General features: G+C 50.8%; 6 protein-coding genes across 6 annotated transcripts; 3 read left to right on the top strand and 3 right to left on the bottom strand.

Annotated features, from left to right (window-relative positions):
• Positions 1 to 239: 239 nt before the first annotated feature.
• B0T23DRAFT_430038 (uncharacterized protein) lies at positions 240 to 2,251 on the top strand (the record flags this gene model as incomplete). The annotated part of the gene is made up of 2 exons (XM_062840222.1): positions 240 to 860; positions 2,213 to 2,251. The coding sequence occupies 2 exons, from the start codon at positions 240 to 242 to the stop codon at positions 2,249 to 2,251; spliced, it is 660 nt and encodes a 219-aa protein (XP_062692234.1).
• A 921-nt stretch (positions 2,252 to 3,172) lies between these two features.
• Positions 3,173 to 4,942, bottom strand: B0T23DRAFT_175608 (putative GTP-binding protein ypt1). Its single transcript, XM_062832989.1, has 5 exons — positions 4,539 to 4,942; positions 4,157 to 4,280; positions 4,039 to 4,086; positions 3,743 to 3,970; positions 3,173 to 3,684 (listed from the first exon to the last, which is right to left on the bottom strand). The coding sequence occupies exons 1-5, from the start codon at positions 4,547 to 4,549 to the stop codon at positions 3,484 to 3,486; spliced, it is 612 nt and encodes a 203-aa protein (XP_062692235.1). The 5' UTR covers positions 4,550 to 4,942; the 3' UTR covers positions 3,173 to 3,483.
• A 1,088-nt stretch (positions 4,943 to 6,030) lies between these two features.
• Positions 6,031 to 7,375, top strand: B0T23DRAFT_175658 (uncharacterized protein). The gene is made up of 3 exons (XM_062832990.1): positions 6,031 to 6,277; positions 6,345 to 6,503; positions 6,575 to 7,375. Exons 1-3 carry the CDS (start codon positions 6,187 to 6,189, stop codon positions 7,282 to 7,284), a joined length of 960 nt encoding a protein of 319 aa, XP_062692236.1. The 5' UTR covers positions 6,031 to 6,186; the 3' UTR covers positions 7,285 to 7,375.
• Positions 7,376 to 7,835: 460 nt separating this feature from the next.
• On the bottom strand, positions 7,836 to 9,076 carry B0T23DRAFT_175668 (uncharacterized protein; the record flags this gene model as incomplete). The annotated part of the gene is made up of 2 exons (XM_062832991.1): positions 8,699 to 9,076; positions 7,836 to 8,584 (listed from the first exon to the last, which is right to left on the bottom strand). The coding sequence occupies exons 1-2, from the start codon at positions 8,954 to 8,956 to the stop codon at positions 7,838 to 7,840; spliced, it is 1,005 nt and encodes a 334-aa protein (XP_062692237.1). The 5' UTR covers positions 8,957 to 9,076.
• Positions 9,077 to 11,989: 2,913 nt separating this feature from the next.
• Positions 11,990 to 12,745, bottom strand: B0T23DRAFT_444266 (uncharacterized protein; the record flags this gene model as incomplete). The annotated part of the gene is made up of 3 exons (XM_062840890.1): positions 12,235 to 12,745; positions 12,058 to 12,173; positions 11,990 to 12,002 (listed from the first exon to the last, which is right to left on the bottom strand). Exons 1-3 carry the CDS (start codon positions 12,460 to 12,462, stop codon positions 11,990 to 11,992), a joined length of 357 nt encoding a protein of 118 aa, XP_062692238.1. The 5' UTR covers positions 12,463 to 12,745.
• A 213-nt stretch (positions 12,746 to 12,958) lies between these two features.
• Positions 12,959 to 13,307, top strand: B0T23DRAFT_383061 (uncharacterized protein). The gene has a single exon (XM_062837381.1). It carries the CDS (start codon positions 12,979 to 12,981, stop codon positions 13,207 to 13,209), a length of 231 nt encoding a protein of 76 aa, XP_062692239.1. The 5' UTR covers positions 12,959 to 12,978; the 3' UTR covers positions 13,210 to 13,307.
• Positions 13,308 to 14,082: the final 775 nt, after the last annotated feature.

The raw sequence follows: 14,082 nt of genomic DNA on the forward strand, positions 1-14,082 counted from the left end.
AATTATAGGCCCGAATTCTTACAGAATACTCTTCTTGGAGGGTGTGGCGTGGATTCGGGTGAAAAAGCCCCAGAGGACTGTGAGAAATAGGGGTACGTCTAGGAAACATCGATTCACGAAATAGCTTGATGATACCGTCACCCATCTCGCAGAGTGTGCCTCCAATTCTAACCTTTTCGAAACGCAGAACATCATCTCAGCAACCGCCCACAACGGTATCACTACGATACAACACGATGATGTCGTTCAAAACCACGGTCACCCTCGCGACCGTCCTCCTGGCGTCGCTGGTGGCCCTCTTCCCCATCGTTGCCCAAGCTGGAAATTCTTGCAAGGGTGTCACGTTCGACGGCGGCTACGAAGCCCGCAAAGCTCCCACAAACATGCCTGCCGACGCGACTGTCCTCCAAGCGGTCAACCTGACGGACTTTGCCGCCGAGCTCAGGGCCGCGGGCTGGAGTAAGCTACACCTGGGTTATGACAGCAGCATTCGAGACCTTGCCCATTTCGACCACATCGAGTCGACTGCCTATTCGGAACCCGGCCACCACCAGGGCAACCCCGCCGACAACTTCTTGTATTGCTATCCTGACTGGCAGTATAGCGATCTTCGTAAATCTATAACATGGTTTAGCCGCGCAGACGCCATGGAGCAGATGAAGCGGTTCTGCGGATCCGGGAGCCCGCTCCACGGCAAGGTGCTCAAGGGCCCGCTCACGGTAAAACTCCGCATTCAATCGGTGCCGGTGAGCCATGTGAACAAATTCCAAAAGCAGGTGTGGTGGCTCGAATGGGGCCTGTACGTCGAAGATGGGTGTGAGTATGTGCACGACGAGGACGACTGCATCAAGTACTTTCACGTACCCATTGATGCTTGCAGTTGCCACAGCGCATATGAGAAACTGGGAGGGGCGGTAATGAATCGGTGCTATTTCTTTTGGGTCTGGATGGGTCCCAAAATCACCGCATATAACGATTGTAGTGCGGTGCTGTGCCATTGCAAGGAGGAATATGGAGGGTATTCCGGATACACTCCCGGTCATTCTTGGGGGTAGTTACGTCTACCTAGTCTTGTATTGGACCTGTACTACAATCTTGATACAAATTAGTACTCTAACTGTAGTATTTAGCACGTACTGATTTCCAACTCTGTCCCGGGAGTCAGGGCCATGATGGATAAGAGGATGATTCAAGATGGTGCCCTGATTGAGTTATCCTGGGTTCATAAACAGTCTCAAGCTCGATCAAAGTGACTCTCACCTTGAGTTGTATTGATATCTTGAACTGATTCAGCGAGTTAATTGTTATGGACCGTCAATAACTATATATGTACTAACTTTCAGACCTTCATCATAAGTTTAACAGCGACCTCCTTACAAGTCAATCAATCAATAAGTTACATAATATGACGAGGTATCTACCTACCGATTGAAGCCTAAACGTTCCAACCATGTAAAATGTGAGTTGTTAATTGATGTTGAGAACAACATGGAAAGCAAGTGAGGCTTCTAATGTCCGTCACAAAATGGACGACTCAAAATTTTAAACACTGCTTGATTTTAAGGACTGCTTAAAGAGCCACAGTAGGCCAGATACTTCATTCTGTGTCGACGAACTAGTCAGATGGAAATTCTTGAATTTGGAACAATGGACGTCCGATGTCTGGTAGATTCACTCGGCGCCCGTCGTTACACTTACCTCTGTGTTTCGTCTGTCTGTCTTCTTCTCTTCACTCTTTCGGGAGAAATCTTGCCTCTGATGTTCCAGAAACCATTACAAGTACATGTTTGTTGTAATGGAGTAAGGAAGTAAGGGGGTAAGCTTGGGAGGTGAGTGGCATAATAGGAAAAGAGGGGAGAGAAAGAAGGAAGAAAGAGAAGGAAGGAGGGAAACAAAGAAGGGAGAAGAAGAAGAAGAAGAAGAAGTAGTAGTAGTAGTAGTAGTAGTAGTAGTAGTAGTAGTAGTAGTAGTAGTAGTAGTAGTAGTAGTAGTAGTAGTAGTAGTAGTAGTAGTAGTAGTAGTAGTAGTAGTAGTAGTAGTAGTAGTAGTAGTAGTAGTAGTAGTAGTAGTAGTAGTAGTAGTAGTAAAAAAAGGGGGGGGACAGAAAGAAAAGGGGAAAAAATGCGTATACGTCTACTCACTCACTCACTCACTCACTCACTCACTCACTATGCCCGCAATCACCATCTAGAGGTACCTAACCTACTGTTAGTCTATCAACAACGCAGGCGAAGAGCTCCGAGGTCAGTAAGTATGGGAGAATGTAGGTAGAGGTACGTATAGCATGCAATTTTACCACGGAGAAGAAGAGAGCTTGACAAACATCGGGCAGTCAAATCTTGTTTACAGTATGGTTATGAAGCAAGCTTTTATAACCGAGTGTCTCTTCAACCTTTGCGCTGTTGATACCTGCGATTACTTTTGAATTGGGGTGTTTCAACACAACAAACGCTCGACCGTGATACGGCCCGCTATACTTTGCGTGATATGGGACAAGGGGTATTTGCCGACCGTCGACTGGACTTCTCATCAATATACTGCTGTCAAGACCCTGGAGAGTAGGTTATCCTCAGCAGTCTGATCATGGCCGTTGGATCAGCCGGCAGGACGTCGAAAATCTCAACGTTTAGAGATCCAGTTGGACTATCGAACTCTACTAGCATAACCAAGTCCGTTGCTATGAGAGACTTCATCAAGCGCGAGTGACCATCGAGGACGTCTAGAGCTGATTCATAGCTTGATATTGGTGAGCGTCTGTTTTTATGCATGGGTGTGCCTGTACGTGTGGTTCTTCTTGGTGTAAATGTGCCGGTCATCTCTCTGAAGCGAAAGGTTTCCTCTGTGAGAGAGAGAGCTGTAGCATGGAAAAGATCAGTGGGTTTGCCTCAAAACACAGAAAATAGCAAAAACTGTAGTCTAGCTCCTTGAAAAAAAACCAAAAGTAACAAATGTGTTAAAAAAAAAAACCGTGCCGCGTCCTCAGTTATGCCCAAGACCGAAAATACACACACGCAACACACACACCCCCAAAATCATCAAGGGTCGTGGAAGCTCTCTAAGAAGCCCGCCGCCCATCCCATGTCTCAGCCAGCCACTCTTTCCCCCCTTGCCCTTTGCCAGGAATTGTGACGAACACTGGTGATGAGCCAACTATTAAGCTCCCTTTTCCGGTGCGTTCGATCATCATCCTCTTAAGCCCCACCCTAACCTGTCCCGGCAAGCGAGGAAGGGCCCGCGGAACCGTGTGATGAATCCCCAAGGTAGCATGTAAAGCCGCCTCAAGTCTCCTCCCATGTTCCTCGCAAAACCACAGAAGCAGAGCCGAAACATTCCTAACTGAGATCCCATTGGAGCAGTATTTGCATTACAGCTCAACCCAATGCCCACGCCGTAACATTCAATCGCATCATCATGTCGTCAAACACCGTCCGATGCGAAACCGTAACGCCAAGAGCGCAACCAATGCCGCAAGGCACAGACGCTTTAGCAGCAGCCGCCGGAAGAGTTGTTGGAGACGCCGTGGCCGGGGGAGACGTTGACGCTGGCTTTCGTGTTGTTGGTGGCGATGGAGCTGCCCATGCGCTCCTTGATCTGGCGGGCCATGGTAAGGAAAGCCTGCTCGACGTTGCTAGCGTTCTTGGCGGAGGTCTCGAGGAAGGGAATGCCCAGGCTGTCGGCGAACTCCTGTTGGTTGATGTGTAAGTATGTGGCTTAGACACGAGGGTTAGGGGTGGCTGTGTACCTTGGCGACTGTGTACTCGACAACCTTCTTGTCGGTCATATCGCTCTTGTTGCCGACGAGGAGCTTGTTGACGCCCTCGGTGGCGTAACGGTCAATCTCCTGAAGCCATTGCTTCACGTTGTTGAAGGAGTCCATATCCGTGACATCGTAGACAACGCAGATGCCGTGGGCGCCACGGTAGTAGGAAGAGGTGATGGTACGGAAACGTTCTTGGCCAGCGGTATCCCACTGGATAGGCGACTGGGTCAGCGAATTTGGATTTCCAAGGTGTCCAGGAGTGCCGGGGGGTTGCTTACGATCTGGAGCTTCACGGTCTTGCCATCAAGCTCGATAGTGCGGATTTTCTAGCCAAACGGTCAGCATGTTGAGTGGGATCGAACGGATGTGTTGCGCAGGCAGGATAGCAGGACGTACAAAGTCGACACCGATGGTGGAGATATAGGACTCGGTGTAGGTATCGTCGGCAAAACGAAGGAGCAAGCAAGACTTTCCGACACCGGAGTCACCGATGAGGAGGAGCTTGAAGAGGTAGTCGTATCTGGTTGCATGGTCAGCAGGGTTCTTTGGGGTGGTGGCGGCGGTGATCGGTCGAGTCGCGAAAGGGAAGGGGACGACGTCGGGTGATGAGGGGAAGCGGTGGGCACCCTGAAGGACAAATATGTTAGCAATCGGTCATGGAAACAACATGGTATACGGGCGGCGGCGATGATTGTAGGTGCCGGCAGCGTGGCGGCGGCTTCCGGGGATTTGGGAAGAGCAGGAGAAGGGCAACAGGAGACGTGATTAAACATACTACTCGGGGTTCATGATGGGCAACGAGGGACGCGCTATGCGATGAGGTGGTGTTGGGTTGAGTTGGACAGCGAAGAATTAAGGCGGGTATCGTATGGTAGACGGTGTGGAGCGAAAGAGGGATGGTTAGGTTCGTTGAAGGAGATTAGGTGTAGGTCGGTCTGTTGGTTGATTGATGATGTGGAGGATTGTAGAACTCTAGTAGTGTAGGTGGGTGGATGGAAAGGCAGCAACAGCACGCAGCATAGAACCTGGAACGGGCAACACGCAGAGCAACAGTTGATGGAATGGGAGAGCGCCGCTGACTGCTGGCAGCGAGTGGCAGTGGCAGCCCGTCCACACCACCCGCACACTCTCCGGGCGGCTCACCACCAGTGTCAGCTGCGTCAAGGCGTCAGAGGGTCCCGGTCCTCCACTGGGGGGGTGATTGGCGACCGCCGGCCAAGAGGCGGGACACTTATCCATCCAAAACAGGGGACTCAAGCGGTGACGATGCACGTGACGCAGCAGCCGCCTCCTGACCCTTTCCCACTTCAGTTGCGGTACGGTATTGCACTAACAATTTTGGTGTCGTCCCGATGATGTGCATTTCACAGCCAAACAAGTCCCAAAAGAAAAAAGACAAAAAAACAATGATGGTGAAATGTGGTTGAGATTCCAGGTTGTTGTTTGTCCAAGAGGCGACAACAAAGTACGGCTACGAAACTTTTTTTTGTTTTGGTATGCCTCGAAAGTGCTTTTGTCGTTGTTCCCATGGCTTCCTTTATTATCGTGGACTTGGAGGCTGGGCCACCTGAGCGGTGTCCACATGGGCTTCCAATGAATGAATGAATGAATGATTCCCTTTTTGGATCTGGGAGCAACATCGATTCACGGGTCCAACGAACTCCTGATCTTTAGGAAGCTTCTAGCTTGGGTTCCATCATCCAGCACTCCTATGTATGTACCTACCTTTCACTTTTATGTATGCCGATAAGATAGGGTTCATGTGAAACAAGTGTGCCAAATGGGAATTCACGGTTCTGTATATTTGACCACAACCAAAATCACGATGAAGCATTGGTAGTTTCATTCTATGCAACTATGTTGCTCTCAAAGACTCCTGACCTACACCACAATCGCTATGTCCATGGATAGAGTATTGATGATCAAGATCCAACCCCACAAAACGTCGCTGTCGGAATCCCTGTCCGTGGGGAGACCCGGTGAGCAAATGGAAGCTGATCCACCCGATTACCATACCGACACACAGTACTGTACAATACTCCGATACTAAGACGCCCGACCCTCTTATCAGCTGTGTGGTCAACCATCCGAGCCAATCCGTCACTGACATCATTCCACCCGGTGTGCGGCACTCTTCGTCAGAGAGACAAGTCAACCACTTGGCGTTTTCACAGTCTTGCAAATGGCATTCAACCCGGCCTTATCTTGCATCGATCCCAGCCCTATACAACACACCCCATACTATACACTACTTACACTGTCCATCTCAGCGCGGCGTGTTCCGACAGCCCACGTTGCGAGTCCACTCGTGTCGGCCCAGGTACCCGACCACCAAAGTGTCTAAACACCCACTGCACCATGTCGGCGCCCACGAGGATACGAATAGCTGCTGGTGGCGTGGTGGGCAAACAACAACAACCAGCCCAATGCCGATCCTACTTTCTCTCAAACCAGCCTCCAACACATTCGCAACCGACCTCATCACAGCCGCCGCCACCCAAATCATCAACAACAAAAGTTAGTGGCGCATCATCGTCATCCGCAAACACCACTATCAACAAGCGCTCAACATCCACCCTCCCAGAAACAAAACCGCGCAACCTCCCCGAAACCTGGTTCAACCCCAACAACAATATTCAAACCCCCGCGAAATCAGAATCCAGCAGCGATGAGATCCGACCTCCAGATGGCCCCGGCGGGCTGAACAAGCCCCCAGACGAGCGCAAAGTCAAGCTAGGCAAAAGTGCGAAGCCCCTTCATCCCTCCATCATCTTCACCAACGAACAAACTAACACCATCCTCTCCGTCAACCAGCCCTCCGAATCCTCCAAGCCCACCTCCCAACCATCCTCCAGTCCCCCTTACCCACCTCCATCCTCTCCCCCCAAATCTCCCTCCACCTCTTCCCCTCCACCCACCCGCACCTCCCGACCGTCAGGGGCCGCGTCGCCTACATTGCCGCCCTATGGACCGCCCCCTTGGCCTGGAACCGCCTTCCGATCATCGGCAACGTCCGCCTCGAAATCCTGTCCGAACGCATGGTCGACCGCCCCCTTTACAAACCCCCGTCGCAAAACCGGCGCATCGGCGCCTATCCCGAGCAACTGATTGTGCGCTGGCGGACCATCGGCAACGCCAAGAATTGGGGCTTGAGTTTTATCAATGGCAGCAGCGAGGCAGGAAGTGACACGAAGGGGGTCAGGGAAACAGCGGACAAGGGAACGGCGACGGAGTATAAAGCGCCGGTGGGCGATGCGGAACCGTCCGCGGGCAGGGATAACAGCAAGAAGTCAGAGTTCACGGGGCTGTTCATCTTTGAGTTTGATGGGGAGGGGAGAATATTGAGTCATACGATTGAGCATGCGCAGCAGGATGGGGAGGTTGAAAAGGGGGTGGGTGCGACGGTGGTTGGGTTGACGGATTGGTTGTTGGGTGGGATGAAGGGGGCGAGGGAAGGGGAAGGAGGAACATGTCCGGCTTTTACGGCAAGGCAGGCTGATGAAGCAGGTGGTGAGGTGAGGTGAGGTGATGCTGGCAACTGGGTTTATGAGGGACATTTGATGGCATTGGGAATGGGAAACCTGGGGTTGGTGTGTTTTGGGATGCATGATGAGGATGAGGACGATAATGAAGGACCTTCTCAGGGCGAGAAGTGTGGTCCCACGGTGCCAAAGACAAAAGGCAAGCATTGTTACTGTACAACAATATGTATTTCTATATCCATGATATCTTCTCACCCCTTTTCTTCACCCCCTTTTCACTCTTTCGCCATGTACAATGCGTATTTGGCTATCATATCCAATACTGGTTTTTGTCTGTTTCCAAGGTTTTATATAAATTCAAAACAACCAGTAACGACAGGACGGCAGATTCCTCAGGCCGCTCATGTCTCTTTTCTTTTGTTTTCCTCCCATATCCAAAAAAAGAAAAAGAGACCGTAGCAGCCCTCCTCCACCATCAACACAGGTAGGTAGGCATGTGCTTCATATCCCCTTCTTCCCCTTTAGGAGTATAAGTATTCAGCGACATGCCTCCCCCTCCCCCCCCCCCCCCCCCCCCCCCCCCCCCCCCACTCCCCTAAGCCAAAACCTCCATCGTATCACCCCCCATCTCTCCACTAAGCTCCCTACTCGTCGGTCCCCGTCTCCGCGCCCCCTCGGGACTTTCTTCTTCCTCTTCCTCCTCCTTTTTCTTCGCCGCCCCATTGTTAGCAGCAGTAGCAGCATCATTGACAGCCCCGACATAGCTCATCAGCGCATTCCTCGCGGCTTCCACCACCTTTTCGGCATGCGTCAATGCATCTCGAAGGCTCTGCGCAATTTGGTCCAACTCTCCGACTTTGTGGAAGCCGTTTTTTTCAGAGGAGTTCTTTTCGGGGATGGTGTAAGTGGCGGAGTTGCTGCCGTTGAGGGATGATGAAGAAGAAGCTGTGGTGGTGGTGGTGGAAGCATTGGCAGTAGTGGCGGTAGGGATAGAAGAGGAAGAGGAAAAGGTAGTGGTGGGACCACGTTGTTCTTCGAGAAGGTCGCGGATGTGGCCGTTTAGCCAGGCACCCGAAAGTTGGGCGTCGGTCATGTCGCGGGCGCCGGAGATGCGGCCGCGGCAGGTGGGTTTGGCGCAGAGACAGTCGAAGGGCTGGGCCATGGTCCATTCGGTTGAGGGGTAGAAGAACTTTGTTGTTGGGGTGGGTATTAGTCTGCTTGTTGCCGGGGGAAAGGAAAGGAAGGAAGGGGAAGGAGGGGAGGGGGGAAATACAGTCAATTCCTCGCCGATTTGAATCCCTTTCGGGCCGGCGATGACGTTCATGTTACCCGTGTCAAAGATCTATTTTTTTTTTCAACATTTCGTTAACAACCTTGTGTTACTGACTAGTACTCCCACAGAGAGTTCAGTTGTTTTAACAGAGAGGAGAAGGGCAGTCAGGAACATTACACATACAAGAGACGGCTCGCAAGAGTGGTTGATGTACAGCAAGTCGCTGTTGAGATCCAGGTGCTTGTCACGGCCACACTGGACGGTAGCATACGTCGGCTTGTCGGCTGGCGTGCAGGGGGGGAACTCGAGCTTGGCGAACAGCGCAAAGGGCGGCAGAGCAATCTTGGAGATGCTCTTGGACGTGAACTCGGCCTCGTTGACGATGAGGTGAAGACGGTCCGGGTGGGAGGGCTGGACCCAGTGGGGCTTGATGGGAGCCATTGTGTTTGTATTTAGGGGTGTGTAGGTAGGTAGGTAGTATAATAATGATTGGACGGTGTTGTTAATATGCCCTCCGCTTTGGACAAATGTGGTTGTTGTTGTTGATGTTGGTGGTGGCACCTCGGTGGTGTTGATGTCGAAGATGTCGAAGATGGATGGTAGGTAGGGAAGAAAGGAAGAAAGGAAAAGGAAAAGAAACAACAATAAGAATACTACCGGGTGACCGGGAAAACGCCCTGTCTTATAGGGATTTCTTGATTCTCCAAACCCAACAACTTAACCCATGCATGCACGCGACTCGAGCATCGTCCAACATCTCAAAAGCCTTCCCACAGCCTCCCTTGGCTCTGGGTGGTTTGAGTGTCCACAAGCAACAAGGGCTGCCAACACGGGCGGGGGATGGATACCTCTCTACATCATCACCAAGACCCGAATGGAGCATATGATGATGGGAGGGTCCGTCTAATCCATATGTACATACATGCCGGGTCCGGGGACTTGTTTGGCCTTCCTTGTGAATGAATAAGAACGGGGAAACTGATGGGGAATCGGATGGGGTACATATGGTAGGTTGGATGGAGTCTTTCCGTGTGGCCCTCGGGCAATATCCCACTTGGCTGGCATCTACTATGTAGCATGTGTTGGACATCTCGATACTGTAGACAACATGCCGTTTCTTTGTTCTAGTCTCTTGTTCCTTGTCTTGTTCTCCTGACCAGTGCTGTTTGTACTGATGAATTGAGACTCCACCGAAGATGGTCAGTCAGACAGACGGCGCGCTGGAGGCGGGTTGGTGTGTCCGTGTCTGACCCTTTACCAGAACACATCGATGTATTTTAGGCAGTCCAAATATCCCTCAGCGGTGGTCGGCGATCCGGCACTTGATCCTGACACCCGAGACTACCTACATACATACAAGTCAATAGGTGGCAGCAGGAATAGCATGTGCTTGGGAAATTGAAGATCGAGATATAAATGGCGGGGTTGCGTGTTTTAGCATCAGATCCATTATAGCGGGGGTGGTTCTTTTTTTATGGGGCATCTCTCCCTTTCACCCATGCCATGCTCCGGTATCCCGGCGCTCTTTGGGGGACCGTTCTGGGGGGGCAGTTCGGTGACCGGCAAAAGGGGAAGGAGTCCATGGGCCGCCATCAACCAATCACAGCCACGGTTGTGACGACTTAAAGTGGGAACTCTTTCGAAAGGATGCACGTAATTGCCCGAAGACCTTCCTCCCTCCACGTCCAAATGCTTCCAGGGCTGCAAGGAAGGGATCCATTTCCCAGACAACCGAGGATGAAAAAGAAGCAATATCCGGCAGTCTGGGTTTGTAGTGTACACTACACCACAACGCGGGTGTTGCGCGGCAAAGATTCCATCGAACCGGATTGGACGGCATGGAAGAAGGGAAGTCTCAACTTCTTTGGAAAGAGTGTTGTGTTGGAATGAGAGACAACAACGGGGCTGGCCGGGAGTAACCAAGTCGCACAAGACCTCACCTCACGTCTGACTTCCACTTCAGACATCATTAACGGCACAAACGGCATCATGGCATGATGTTCTATTCCCGGTCATTTTTTTGGAAATCGATCTGGAGACGAGTCTGTTCAGTATCATCCAAGATGGACATCGCCACAAACGATGCTGCGTACACCGCCAAAAAAAAAAAAAAAAAAAAAAAAAAAAAAAAAAAAAAAAAAAGCCGGGCTAACAAGCGAAAGCCCCAGAATTGTACATACTCCCCTGCTACGGCGCCGAAGATCCGATAATGTGTCCGGACGCGGGCGAGCTCTGCGACTACACTACATACTGCGCAGCCATCCATCGACTTCGAACCGATGCGCCTCCTTACCCTTGAATTGAAGGCTTACAGGCTTTGACCAAAGGAAAAGATCTCCTGGAGGAGTATGTACTCCTTTCCATATGGACCCCAAAGAGGCGTCAATCAGTATGTTATCGAGGCCGGGCTTCAAGTTAGACCAAAAGCTCGAAAAGCCAAGTCGCACATAGACCGCTCTGCAGTCAGTTGTCCCTTGTGTTAAACCACTTTAACCTTGCCTAGAATATATGGACTGGATACGACCACCACGATTTTGAGGAGGTTGGTTGATGGACCTGCGATCGAGGTGTCTAGATGCGCTGGCAACAACGACACGATATAAAGAGGCCGCGAAGCAAAAGCGGTGAGGTCTAGTTTGTCTCTCCCCGTCGCACCTTGACGTGGAACGTACCAGTGACTGCCTTTACGCGGCAGCCGAGTCTTACGTTTTTCGACTGCCTTCAGACTCTGGATCCGGCAGAGGACGTGAATTTCGGCGATGCCAGCGTCCACATACCACGCAGCCTCTTTGGTGGGCGCGCGAGAGGCCAGCCAACATTGCCCCTGACCTGCCGCGGCGCTGGCTACGTACTTGTTCGGTAGACCACGAAGGACGCTTATTCTCTGTATAGGAGCCAGAACAGAACGGCTTCTACCGCTTGCCTTATTGATACGAGTACTTGAGTAGTTGCTGAGTTCACGAAGCACCGTCTTGGGGATATATAGCATGTAACTCTCAGCTATGTACCGAATGGGGAGCCAACGGCCACAAAAGTACCCTGGAAGCACGACAATCTTGATCGGCTACAGTTAGCTGATATTCAACGAGTGCTAGGACTGCAGACAATGTTAGCTGCGATCAAATTTACCTTCTGACATGGGCATCCGCTACCACTGGGTGGACACGCTTTCTGCATCATCCAGGACGACGAAAATGACAAAGCCGCCCAGCTCCAGCTTATGGCTGAGGTCTCTCAATATTCACAATAGTAGCTGCTGCTCGTAATTGACGCCCAAGCAGAGCTTCCAGGCATCAGCATCTGGAATGAATCCATTCAACAAAGAGTCTTGGTCAAGATATCAACGAGTCGATAACAGGCGCCCATATTAATATCAAACACTGGCAGCACCACGAGACGAATGGAGAGACTACCTCTACGCTTGGTTTACCTGTGGATGGACACTGCAAGAAGAGATCTTGTTCCAGCGCGTCCTCAGCCCGATTGCCTATTGTTTGCTATTAGTGATGGATACGGTGGTAGGCATAGACAGTGTCACTTACCAGGTTACAGCCCCGACCGAGGGGGCATCGACATCGACAACGACCTCCTGCTGACCATGATGGGAAACGAAGAGATGACGGAGCGCCTCGGCGTTCCTGTTGGTGAAGAAACTAAACTGGGTGAGAATGGCGAGCCACACATCGTCGGGCCGGATCCTTAGGTGCAGGTCGTGCTACCGGGCGCGGATGACGGTATGGACGAAGCCATTCTTGTTGCCCACAATTGGAGAAGGGGGAGTTCGTGGAACCGCTAGGATCGTGCTGAGAGCTGAACGATGAGTGTAGAGTGGGATAGTGGGAGTGGTTGGCCGAGGTGTGGTAGAGTAGGTTTGAGGGCGACGACGTAGCCCAGTCGTGGTTCTTGCCGCTTTGGGGGTCAGAGTCCGGCTCAATAACGACGGGCATGGCGGTAGCTCGGGCTTGCTAGCTTTTGGCGAGCTTGACTGTTGTACCAATTTTGAAGGGTGAAGGACGAATCAATTTTTCTCCGCGCCCTTCTTTATACTGGTTTTTTTTTTAACTCTCTGGTATCTAGTCTCTCATAACAGGCGTTCAGGTACTTGAAGAATGATATGGCCTGTTATCATGCTAGCGATATCTTATTTCTCTCTGTTGGTTCTTCTTGATTGGTCAACATTGTTTGTTTTGGAGATGGCCTTCCGGAAAGAGCCACCATGGCCTGGGCAGGACAATTCGAAATTCGATGTGGAGATGATATGTCCTCCCCTGTCAAGACAGCCACATCGGTTCGTCATCCTTAGAACTGCGACGGCTCCCAAAGCCACAAAGGTCGACGCTTACGAGGCGGATCGTTGGAGCAATAGGTGGACAAACCACGGCTGGCAGCCATCCGAGACCCCCTCACACAGTCTATTATTTATCTTGAACATTGATGGTAAGAGGATACTGCTGGTATTGGGTATGTGGAGTGGCGGGGAAGTGCCCAGGTCCCTGGCTTGCCACTCTGCGATTTTGGGTGCAAAAGAGTTGGTGAAACCTACACTGACCGAGCTCAATTCACTTTCGAAAGAATTTACGACGGTCGATCGCCGGGTGTCTTTTTTCATACTTCAATTAGCGGCCTCTGAGCCGTACATTAACTTCAAGTTACAACCAGGGTTGGAGTTGTGGGTAAGATGGTGTAGATCCTAAGCTTGGCAACAAGTGTCTCTGGGGTTAATTAAAGGGTCGAGTGTTGGAGCATCTTTGGGAGATTTCGATGCATGTTGGAAGAATACTAGTTGTATGGCCTAAAGTTTTCTTGTTTTCTCCTTTCCTCACTAGACATGATGGACTACTTCAGGTTTCGACACCATGAAGGTGAGCTGAGGATGAAGTCCAGTTTTTCTCACATGTTCTTTCTCTTTCCTTCTCCCCTGTTTCTCTGTTTCTTTTTTTTTTCCTTGTCTTCTTCCTCGTCAATTGCTTTTTCCAGACAATAGCTAGCTTCAGACAATTCCCCCCCTCTTTTGCTATAAAGATAATACAATACTTGCCACTTGGTGAATCCACAAAACATCATGTCCGTCATTCTTGCGTCTCTGTTACATACACATCCATCCCGACATGTATTTCCCCATCTCAACCCTCTACACCCTTCCAACCCATTCGTTCCTAGCTGCTGCAACTCGAACTGTGGGTCAATGTCCTCAACAGCTGTCTTTCCCAACTGGGCCATTGCGGTATGTAAGCACTCAATATAAGACGAATCATAATGTCCTTTAATATGCAGGTATCTCACCAGAGTGTTGGAAAATGAAACGCCTAGTATGTTGAGGCGAGCTGAAACCAGACCGAGGCCCCTCGGACTCAGTAGCAGCCACGATCAGACTACTGTAGTCATCTCATCGCGATTCTCAACTTGGAACCCATCTAGAGAAGAAGAAAACTGGATGGAATAAAATCACGACGAATACTTACTTCACCCCAGAGCCCAGATACCGCTGTCTCGTTTGTCTCGACTTTACCAAAAGTTTCTCAAGAAGAAAAAAAAAACCACACACGATGACTCGTCTACCACACACC

Source organism: Neurospora hispaniola, assembly GCF_033458365.1.
Source record: "Neurospora hispaniola strain FGSC 10403 chromosome Unknown B0T23scaffold_5, whole genome shotgun sequence".
NCBI lineage: Eukaryota > Fungi > Ascomycota > Sordariomycetes > Sordariales > Sordariaceae > Neurospora > Neurospora hispaniola.